This window comes from Physeter macrocephalus, chromosome 20 (genome assembly GCF_002837175.3).
Source record: "Physeter macrocephalus isolate SW-GA chromosome 20, ASM283717v5, whole genome shotgun sequence".
Lineage (NCBI taxonomy): Eukaryota > Metazoa > Chordata > Mammalia > Artiodactyla > Physeteridae > Physeter > Physeter macrocephalus.
In genome coordinates, this window is record NC_041233.1 from 15,967,903 (window position 1) to 15,979,361 (window position 11,459).

General features: G+C 37.5%; 1 protein-coding gene across 11 annotated transcripts in view; it reads right to left on the reverse strand.

Moving 5' to 3' along the window:
- The window catches only part of JMJD1C (jumonji domain containing 1C), a 316,570-nt gene that overhangs the window by 13,973 nt on the left and 291,138 nt on the right, over positions 1 to 11,459 (reverse strand). For 10 of the 11 annotated variants that reach the window (XR_003677767.2, XM_024115698.3, XM_028482034.2 and 7 more), the window contains 9 exons: positions 10,539 to 10,628; positions 9,437 to 9,564; positions 9,034 to 9,247; positions 8,306 to 8,520; positions 7,309 to 7,587; positions 3,908 to 4,076; positions 3,100 to 3,190; positions 2,504 to 2,634; positions 1,990 to 2,112 (listed from right to left, as the gene is read on the reverse strand). Coding sequence is in view for 10 of the 11 variants with exons in the window: in XM_024115698.3 (XP_023971466.1) it covers positions 1,990 to 2,112; positions 2,504 to 2,634; positions 3,100 to 3,190; positions 3,908 to 4,076; positions 7,309 to 7,587; positions 8,306 to 8,520; positions 9,034 to 9,247; positions 9,437 to 9,564; positions 10,539 to 10,628 (1,440 nt within the window). In the remaining variant the exon portion in view is untranslated. The remainder of the gene's footprint in view (positions 1 to 1,989; positions 2,113 to 2,503; positions 2,635 to 3,099; positions 3,191 to 3,907; positions 4,077 to 7,308; positions 7,588 to 8,305; positions 8,521 to 9,033; positions 9,248 to 9,436; positions 9,565 to 10,538; positions 10,629 to 11,459) is intronic. The other variant, XM_055081403.1, reaches the window with a different exon arrangement.

The following is an 11,459-nucleotide window of genomic DNA, read 5'->3' on the forward strand; positions in this document are numbered from 1 at the left end:
CCGTTGCGGAGCACAGGCTCCGGACGCGCAGGCTCAGCGGCCATGGCTCACGGGCCCAGCCGCTCCGAGGCATGTGGGATCTTCCCGGACCGGGGCACGAACCCGCGTCCCCTGCATCGGCAGGCGGACTCTCAACCACTGCGCCACCAGGGAAGCCCAAGCATTATTATAACACTAAAACATTCCTTTTTTTGTGACCATCTATAAAAATTGGCAAAAACTTTTAAAGAAAGACAGTCCAAGAATTTAAGTCCAAGAATTAAAATGAAAAGCTGATGACTTTTTCTCGAAAGATCAAACATTATGCTGAGGGATGGGAGATGGCCAGGAACAAAGATGAGTAAGAAAGTTCTAGCATTTAAGGAGATGAAAGAAAAGTAGGGGAGAAAAGCAGATGTAACCTCTGTATTGTAGACCAAGTGCTATAATATCTAATACAATGTAAATGCTAGGTAAATAACTGTAAATACAATGTGAGTGCTGTGTAAACAGTTGCTGGCTACAGCAAACTCCTTTTGCTTTTTGAAAGCCAGTACACAGCAAATTCAAGTTTTGCTTTTTGAAACTTACTGGAGTATTTTCTTTTTGCTGTGTCTTTTCTATCCTTGACTGGTTGACCCCACAGGTGTGGAACCTGCAGATACGAAGGGGCAACTGTAACTCTGTGGCACCATAGGCTTTGAAAGGAGAAGTAATCTGATACCAAAGGTCACACACATTTCTGTCCTAGAGCTGAGACTACAACTCAAGTGTGCCTGACTCTCAAATCCTTGGGAGTAGGGGAGACAAGAGTTTTTATCAATTACAATCAATAGAATCAGTTAAAGCAGCTGAGAAACTATGAGTTTCTACAGTTTTGGAGGAACTTAGGTTGTGTATTATAGAAGCTGTCAAATAGACACAAAAACTGAGTGCATACTATAATAAACCCCCAGGTCCTGAGCACCTAGCCACTAAGCTGCAGATATATTCTGGGCTCCAGATAGAATTGTTCAGCTAAGTGGTCGGAAATCATGTACAGAATTTCACAGGAAGTGCATGTAAACCAGAAAAGGTAGAGGATAAAGTCTATAACTCTAGAAAAGTCTGAAACTCCACCATATGAAGAATGAGGGGAGTAGTGTTACTGAAGCCAAGGAAACTATTTGAAGAAGAGGTGTCGTTTACTACAGAGGGTACAAATAATAAGAGGACCACAAAGAAACCATTGTATTGAACTGTGACTATCAGTGAAAGCCACAGCAATAGCAACAGGACAGTAATAACCTCAGTGGGGCGGCAGGCGGGCCAACCGGCACTGAGGTGAAATATGAAAGGGAGGTGACAGACACAGCAAGTCATGTGCTATGAGGGCAGGAGCCATGGGACGGTGGCAAGGAAGACAAGGTCTGAAGAAGGCTTTTTAAGGAAGGAGGAAAAGTCTGAAGTTTGCTCCTACTCTGAGAAAAGAAGCCAGTGGAAAAAGAAAGTTGAAGGACCTATGTCTATAAAGAAGGGAATGATAGATGGAACAGGTTTTAGAAAGAAACCCAGAGGACAGACTCTAAAACCTATACGCTGCATTGAATGGTTATTTCTACTTAGGAGAAAAGGCCCCTTTTCTCTGGTACTAGAGGAGAAAAAAGAATGCTTTAGACACAAACATGCCTTAATCATCTTCAGAGCTCAAGGACCTAGTTTCTATTCTTCACTAAATGTTTATAAGTGAGCTTACCAGTTTATTTTCATAAACCCAACATTTAATAATAGGAAATGAGCAAATTAAAAAAAATTCACTTTTAAAATTAAAATTCCTTTTGTGTTCAAAAAAAAAAAAAAAGCCAGGTAAATTAATCACGCCTCCAAATAAATATTAGAATATCCCAATATCCACTGCAATTTTTGGGGGAATCTTTGATGTTATCTCAGAGGCTGACATTCTGGATAATACTATTGTGTGTGGTTATTCAACTGTTATTCCAAAGACCACTATTCTTTAAGTTTCTTTACCTGCTTTTGAGAGAATGCCATTTCCTTTTGCTATGCCAACATAGACTAGAATATTTACAACATCAGAAACTTCAACATGTAGATTTGTTGTTCCTATATCATGATCTTTAGCAGCAGCTACACCTGTGTATAAAATAAAATTTTATTTAGCATAACACTTTATATATCCTAGATATTCCTTCCAAAATCAGCTCTATGAGGAAATTGTTAATTGTAATTTGAGTTTTAGTCTCCTTATTCTAAAACCTGCCCACAAAATATCACAATCCATGAAATGTACCGTAAAAATCAAATTAATAGAAAATGTAACTATATTTTGTAAGGAATGAGCAGGTACTTAACTATATATTAGCTATTAATACCTAATATACACTGCTTGACTCAGAAAAAGATTTCAATGGATTATTAAAGGAACGGATTTAGCAGAATCTAAAAATGATTAGATAATTTATCTTTGGAAGGAAGTTAAACTTCCATATACTCCAAGTTGATAGAAATGCAAATATATACTTACCATAAGCACTGCACAACCTGGGTCCTAGATCAGGGCGTACAAAAAATCCTGGCAAATGAGAGGCCAAATTGAATTTTCCTTCTGGATTACAATATTCTGGCAATGGCAGGCTTTTTAAAAGATCCTCATATCTGAAGAATAACATTGACTTCTTTTGAATAAAGGTTTACATTCTTAAGTGCTTTCAAATACATAAATGTTCAAGTTGTTAAACTTTCCTTAAGGCCTTTAACAGTTAACACTTTCCTTGACTTCATTCAAAGTTTAAATGAATGCATAATACATGCATAAGCAAAGAACAGAAGTGATACTGACTAAAACCGCAATTCTCTTTCCCTAAACACAGCAAATTGAAAGCACCAAAGAGAAGAGAGGTCCCAAATGGGGCCTCCTCTTCTTTGACAGCATTCTCTTCTTTACTGCCGTAATGAAGACTTCCCCCTGCTCAGACTTTCTTTTTCATTACTTATTTTTAAGTGAGGAGGATACTGCCTAAAGCTCACATTTGTAGTTCATTATCCCACTTCTGGGGATAATCTCAGCTCAACCTCAAAAGCCCAAGAGTCAAAATAACAACTATAAAAAGACATACATACCTTGCTGGCATCATAGTCTTGAAGTCTTCTCCTGAAGGGCAATCTTTCAGTTTTAAAACAACTGTTTCTCCACCTTTCGTTTTTTGCCGTTCTATAAGAATGCAATTGATTATTCAAAAGATAATCTGTCTTTTTATTTTTTTTAATGTTTAGAGGAAGGAAGAAATGTAAAATGAATGAATACCTCTATTATTGTACAGTAGGTAAAGAATGCTTGCTTATGGACTTTTATTTCTTATGTATTCATGTAGTATTAAGATGTTTGTTCCTTATGAACATAGATATCTGTAATATCGCCATAAAATTCTTTAAAAAAAGTCTTTACAATTTTTATTAAAATTAAAATTACAGTCTTACATTTTTACTTTTACTTTTTCAAAATGTTTTACATAAAGTATGTTATTCAAGTTTCAAATGTTTTGGGTGTTGCCAAAACTATTCCCCAGGAATATTAATATATTGAATATGACATATGGAAACATAGTATAAATGACTTTTTTTTTTTGGCTGCACCGTGTGGCTTGCTTGCAGGATCTTAGTTCCCTGACCAGGGAATGAACCCGGGCCTCGGCAGTGAAAGTGCTGAGTCCTAACCACTGGACCGCCAGGGAATTCCTAAATGACTTCTTTATGGTTAAAGGAAATGAGGGGGAGAGCCAGGAATAGGACCCAGGCTCCTACTTCCAAGTACTTGTTCTTTTTTACTAGACAACAAAGTAATGCAGACATTTCAAAGATTAAACAATTTATCATTTTGGGGGGAAATGTTTAAGAAAACAGTAAAACAAAGAAACAAAAAACAACATACTTGAAACTTCTTCAAAACCATCCCAGAATTCCTTAACATTGGCATTTGAAATAATGCTGTCTTTGCAGTTCAGGAGATCAGCCTGGTGGTCTCCAAAATCAAGACTAATTGAGTCCGCCTTCCACAAGCTAATGTTCATTTTCTTATGCACACCAGAAACCACTGCAGGCTTATAAATAAACAGATAGACAGATAAAGAAAAGTTAAAAGGTATATGGACACTTCCAAAATTTGATTTTACACACACATACAACAGACGGTTAACATGTTGAATTTTAGGACTAATGACAAATTGTGAGAATAAAAGAGGCTTTCAAAAATAGTCCCTGACCTGGAAAGATGTTCACAATATATTTTCAAAGAAAGAGTCTGAAAGGCTATACTAAAAATTTCATTTCTACGCAATATAAATATGTTTTATTTACAGACTCCTTTTTTTTTTGTGTGTGGTACGCGGGCCTCTCACTGCTGTGGCCTCTCCCGTTGCGGAGCACAGGCTCCGGACACGCAGGCTCAGCGGCCATGGCTCACGGGCCCAGCCACTCCGCGGCATGTGGGATCTTCCCGGACCGGGGCATGAACCCGTGCTCCCTGCATCGGCAGGCGGATTCTCAACCACTGCGCCACCAGGGACTCCTTTTTATAGACAAAACATAGCCTTATATATTTGTACATATGTAATATATGTAAATAAGATTTTTTAATATGCAATATATGTAAGATTTTAAAATAAAATACAGAGTCCTTGGGATTAAAACATAATTTTTATACATTCTGATTTTATATCACTTAAAACACATTCTTTACCTCTACAAGGATCATGACAAATAAAAATATTAAAAATATTTAACAACCAAGCACAACAATAAATTTCAAGTCGAATGACCAATTCCCTGAAAGTGAATCTCTCCTTTGAAATCACATGAATTCAAATTTCCTCAAGGCTCTCTAACCCAAAAACCAACAACTGAAGATTTGTGGTTTTAAAACTCCAATGCCCATGTAAAAAAAAAGACCTCTAAAGGCAATCTGATGCATTATTCTTAGGTTTCTTTTTTTTTTAATTTCTTTATTATAAATGAAAAGTAAAAGAGAACACAAAGTTGTGACATAAGAGTCTCTTGTAAAAGATGTTATTTTTAAGTACTCTTAAAACTCACAAGATAATCAAATTTGAGGCACGATAAGTGCAGAATAACCTCAAGCTAGGGTTGTTATCACAAAAAGATATCTCAAAAGAAAAGAAAAATACAACAGCAAAAACCACCCTAAGAAGTTTGGTTAAGCACTTGGGTAACTGCAACATTAAACTTCCTTTCAATGGGCTAATAATATATCCAACTATTAAAACAGGTTCAGCTATTAGATAATTAACTATTGCTGACAAGTCCCATGTTAACTCCTAGCCCTTATGATGCCCATCCAGTAACACTCCCATCCAGCCCTGAGCCACTTCTGATTTTGGTAACCAGCAGCTTGGGAAAAGTAAAATTAAAAAAAAAATTATAGAGGCACGTTAACTAATAAATCAGAATATTCTAAAGCAGAATTCTTAGGCTACTATCATCATTATCATCTTCCTGAAATACTGAAAGCCTTCCTAATTTGACTCCTTGCCTCTGGTCTTATTCCCCTCCAATTCAACTTCCAATCTGCTTTGCTGTCAGTTATTTTAAAATGTCGATCTGTACAACACAGGGAATACAGCCAATATTTATAATAACTATAAATAGGGTATAACCTTTAAAAAATGTGGATCACTGTATTGTACACCTGTAACTTACATAATATTGTACCTCAACTATACTTCAATTTAAAAAGTCAATCTGAGTACTTTGATTCTTCAATTGAAACTGTCACCTACAGGATCAAGTTCAAACTCTTTTTTTTTTTTTTTTTTTTTTTTTTTTGTGGTATGCAGGCCTCCCTCTGCTGTGGCCTCTCCCGTTGCGGAGCACAGGCTCCGGACGCGCAGGCTCAGCGGCCATGGCATACGGGCCCAGCCGCTCCGCGGCATGTGGGATCCTCCCGGACCGGGGCGTGAACCCGGTTCCCCTGCATCGGCAGGCGGATGCGCAACCACTGCGCCACCAGGGAAGCCCCCAAGTTCAAACTCTTTAGCAAGATATAAAGGCCCCTCATAATCAAAACTGTAACCACCTCATTTCCCCATCATTACCCCACAGAACTCTTACTGAAGTCAGGTAAACAAAGCTAATGAACAGTTCCCCAAACACCCGATCCTTTTTATTGCCAACCTCTTGTCCATCTATAAAACCTTCACTTAAGCCCTGAGACATCAATTCATACTAGCCCTTTTGAATTAGTACTCTAGCTTATTCATTCACTCTTTTAGGTTTCCACAGTACCTTAAACAAAGTTCTGAGAACATGTAACGTATTTATAAAAGTATTTATTTATGAGACTGTTTAAGCCTACACAAATTTAAGTCGTCTAAATTGTGACGCAGCAATGGCATCAGGGCTTCAAGGGAGAGCCAACCAAAAAAATATATGCTAAATACCGTGTATATGCAATGCATGGCTGTGTATTTTTCCTAGGTTGAGGAACCAAGCTGTCACTGGATTTTACAAAGGACTAGAGACCTAAAAGGATTAAGAACCATTGTACGAAAATGGTTCTTACTCATTTTTACATGATGTACTCATTTTTATATCCTTAATGGCCAACACAAAGACTAGATTTTATTAGGTGCTCAATAACTCTCTGTTGAATGAAAAAAATGAAGTAAAATAGCAATGATGTTTTCCAGAATGCAAGAAAAAAACTGAAGATAATACCAAGTCATGCAAAATCCTAATTTGTGCACTAATGTAGTAAATCACCATCTGAAATGTGTATCAAACATTATTATATCAAAACTCTGGTCAAACAGAAAATCATTTTTATTTGAGCCAAATTAAATAATGGAGTTTGTCGTTCAAGATTTGATGAACTAACTTATAAATAAATGTTCTATAGGTAAATATTAAAGGCAAAAACATCTACACTTCTCATCACTTCAGGAAAACTGCTTTTACTGTTAACACTGTGATAGCAGAAATGAATCTGTTAACTGAACTTAAAATACAAATGTAAAAAAAGGAAGGTGATACCAAACTTTGTGAATATATGGCTTTATTAAAAGTCTGCTAACAAATTGAAATTATAACATCAAATAATCCATGCTTCCCTGTTAATTCATATAAATCTGGCCAAAAAATAAGAATTCAGAAACAATCATTCTGGTAACTTTTTTGGTGTTTTTGGTATCTTCCAACCCAAATGTGTCAAGTATTATCTTTCCCCTTTCTTTCTAATCCTAAGAAGAAAACCATTTTTCCTACTCAACCAGCTTTAGTTCCACTCAGAGCATACTAAAACCAGCTTAAAATACTCACTTGTCCATGTTTCCAACACTCTTTGAAAAGCTTCCAATTATTAATATTTTTATAATCCTTAAGCCACAGAATATGCTTCTCACAGATCCAAGAATGTGGTATATCACTGTACAATTTATTGTTTTCATCCATGGCAGGTTTTCTGTTTTCTTTAGGTTCTTCTTTGAGCTCTGGTTTTACATTTATCTTAGAGGCTTTATTTGGTGGAATTTTGTTTTCAACAACTGAAGCAATTATGTCATCAAGAATGTTTGGCATAGTCCTTCCACTTTTACCACTCTAATAAGGAAAAAAAATTATATTTTCAGGGGAAGTGATTACATTTGGAAACTTTTGCTTTTATTTACTATTACATAGCAAGCAACCAACACAAACAATGTATCTGGCTTCAAGAATCATGTCAATGGATACGGATCTCTAGTCCCTACACTAATCCTGACAGTGGGAAGCAGAAGTAGGGTGGTCTCCATGTGAGAAACCGCCGGATGTGCAGAAACTAGAAGTGTGGCCTTCCTACCTTTTATACTGTTTTAGGACTGGGGCAGAGGGAACAAATAGGTTCACTCTCCCAAATACTTTTAAAAGCCACTAAAAATTTCTACCTATGCAATTTTTCTGTTTTTATTTTTTAAATTTTTTTTGGTGAATAATTAAAGCAAAAATTGATGTCTAAATATTTTAAGTAACAAAACATTCACATCCATGTCATTCCCTGCCCCCCCCCCCCCCACCCAACTAGATACATGGTTTTCAAATTCTGAAGGAGTATGTTAGGGCTCTTTTGGAATCAAAATGCCCCTCCGCAACCCTTTTCACCTGGGAAAAGAACAAAATCTCTGGCTTTTAAGTTATGAGAATTATAATGCAAATAGGAACATGCTTAGTAATTTGGTATATTTGATTTCATGTGCATCTATTTATTGTGTAGTTCACAGCCAAGACCCCAAATCTAAATTTAAGGCCCATATGAAATCCAAAAATCTGGCATCTCACTCACGGGGGTTCCCATTGAATAAACTGGTGCAAAGGCAATGCCAGCATCTGTAGAACCCACACGTAGCTTGCCAGCTGTTGTGGTCAGCAAATCTCGTAATGTTGAGCCTTGTTCATTATTCTGGGACACAGGAGGTGATGTTCTGCTATTGGGAGAATCAGGGTTGTCTTGTTCTCTCTCTTCTTTAATTTGCTTTTCAAGGGCAAATTCTTTGTTTTCTGAAATAAAACATTTTACAAAGTTCAAATAAAATTAAACATGCTGCTAAAGTACAGACAAAGCTGGCATCCTACATTTTACAGTGAGAGATGAAAACTGTAGCACTAGTCATTTATTCACCTGAACACACACCAGAGGATGGGTTAGATCCTTCAGGAGTCAAAGAGTTTGAATATGAAAAGGCCTTCCTCAGTGTTTTATACATGTAGGTGAGTTTGCACCTGTCACAAAGGAAAACTGCTATATAGCTAAGACGGGGAGAAGGTGTAGGTAAGTTACAAATCTATGGCCCTGGTGTCTTTATTGATATGCTCATCTACAGATGATTCTGTAACTAACTTTGATAAGATCACAGGAAGTCGAGTTCCTAGTAAGAAAAGACAAATGTTAAAACCTAAGCCACAATGAGTGCAAAAGACAAAAGTAAATTGTTCTAAGTGAACAGTAGTACGTTAATGTATAATACTACACTGTTGATTACAATTCTTTATTAGATAATAAATTAGGTTTACCTTTTTTTTCCTCTCTGGCCTTTTGCTCTGCAAGGTCGGCTAGCCAGTGTAGTGGAGACTGGGATTCTGGAGGAGCTAACTTGCTGTCTGTGCTTACATCACTCTCTGGGCTGCTGTTGCCATTACTCTCTGGCTTCTGAGGGGTATTTTGCTGCTGAGACTCAGGCATGCACAGAGAAATTTTATTACTGTGATTAAGAACATTCTGTAAAACCTACAAAGGTAGAACAGTTGAATTTTTAAAAAACTATTTCTTCAATTATTCAGAGTTAAAAATAGAGGTTACATTTATACAGTAACACAGGAAACGTAATTTATAAAACACAAGTCCTAAATTGGATTTCAAATATCAAAGCTGATTAATTTAACCATGAATTTTATTTGAATAGAGATTTTTACTCACTTGAGACACACCATTCACAGCAGAAAAATTTCCAACTTGTATATTCTGTTTGTTAGTACAATGACAATGGGATTTAATACCATATTTTTCTCTAAGAGTGTGCATCGCATCTAGAAGATCTGTCAAGACTACAAAATATAATGGTTAATAAAAAGATCATCACTAGTTAAGATTATAATAATTTTTTGTTTTTCTTGTGGAGGTTTTCTGTGCCTTTTCAACTTTTCTTCCATTTTTTCCTTCATCCCTTCCATCTATTTCAGGTTTGATCATTCAACCAAATTCATATTCTCTATTCTTTTCTTTTACCTCTATAATCAAAACTCATTATGCTCAAAAAAACAAAAAAAAGTAGAATAACCTGTAATAAATACATCTAATATGCTTTTTCATTACACTCTGGTCTCCCTGCCCCACAACCCCCCTTTTTCTGGCTGCACGGTGTGGCTTGTGGGATCTTGGTTCCCCGTCTAGAGATCAAACCTGTGCCCCCTGCAGTGGAAGTGTGGAGCCCTAACCACTGGACTGCCAGAGAATTCCCAGTTTTCCCCTTCTAAAATGGTTCCTCTAAGGCTTTCTTCATCACTGCGTCTGGGCTTATCCTGCTAACTTTATTACACAGGATTCTAAGAACAGAGCAAGAACAATTCAAGATTACATAAACCTTACCACTTCTTTCTACTACTATGACATACTTCTAAGTAATCTGGAACAACAAAGACCTGTTACACTACTAAGTCAATAATGTATATTTAGGGCTTCCCTGGTGGCTCAGTGGTTAAGAATCCGCCTGCCAGTGCAGGGGACACGGATTCAAGCCCTGGCCCGGGAAGATCCCACGTGTCACGGAACAGCTAAGCCCAAGCGCCACAACTACTGAGCCTGCACTCTAGAGCCCGTGAGCCACAACTACTGAGCCCGAGTGCCACAAATACTGAAGCCTGCGTGCCTAGAGCCCGTGCTGCGCAACAAGAGAAGCCACCACAATGAGAAGCCTGTGCACTGTAACCAAGAGTAGCCCCCACTCGCCACAACTAGAGAAAGCCTGCACACAGCAACGAAGACCCAGTGCAGCCAAAAAATAACGTATATTTATACTTACCAGAACCAGGTATAATTTGAGTTGGCATTAAATGTTTGTGATCGTGAGGCTGTCCCTTCACACACTTCATCCAAGCATACAGTTCTTTATCTGTAAGATAGTAACATATGTACTTTTATATTATAGCATTATATAGCATCCTTTAGAATTATAAAATTGATGGCTTACATATAAAGAGTTTAGCAATTATGTAAAATGTCAATGGTAGGCTTCATGTGTTTGCTTCTTAAAAAAAAAAGTTCCACTATTCTGAGAATTTTATAAAAACATGATACAAAACAGATACAATGTTACTAGCCTTTTGTAAAATGACCATTCTTTAGTCTCATTAATGTATTAGTCACCTCAATCTTCCCTGTAGCTAATTTTTTACTCTTAGCTTTTTGTGACAAACAGGGCTTTTGCCTGATCTTAGCACATTAGACTCAAAAGTTTGAGGCTACTGCCAACTCACTTTTTTCTAATGGGTCAAAGACACGAACTGTCACAAGACATGTGAAAAGCCTCAACTTGGTAAGACAGTATTTAATTGCCATTACTGCAATAAGGCTCCATACCTGGAAGAGTCAATATATTAAGGGATAGCATGAGGCATATCATACAAACGAAAAATATTCAACACCTTGATCTCAAGGACATCTTATTCTATAAATTTAATGAGATAGATAACTACTTATCTATGACGTGGCTGTAAGAGCTTCAGTAAGTATCAAAAAGCTCATTAAATTCAGCATAAAAAAATCTAGAACTGGGCTTCCCCGGTGGCGCAGTGGTTGAGAGTCCGCCTGCCGATGCAGGGGACACGGGTTCGTGCCCCGGTCTGGGAGGATCCCACATGCCGCGGAGCGGCTGGGCCCGTAAGCCATGGCCGCTGAGCCTGCGCGTCCGGAGTCTGTGCTCCGCAGGCCCGCGTACCGCAAA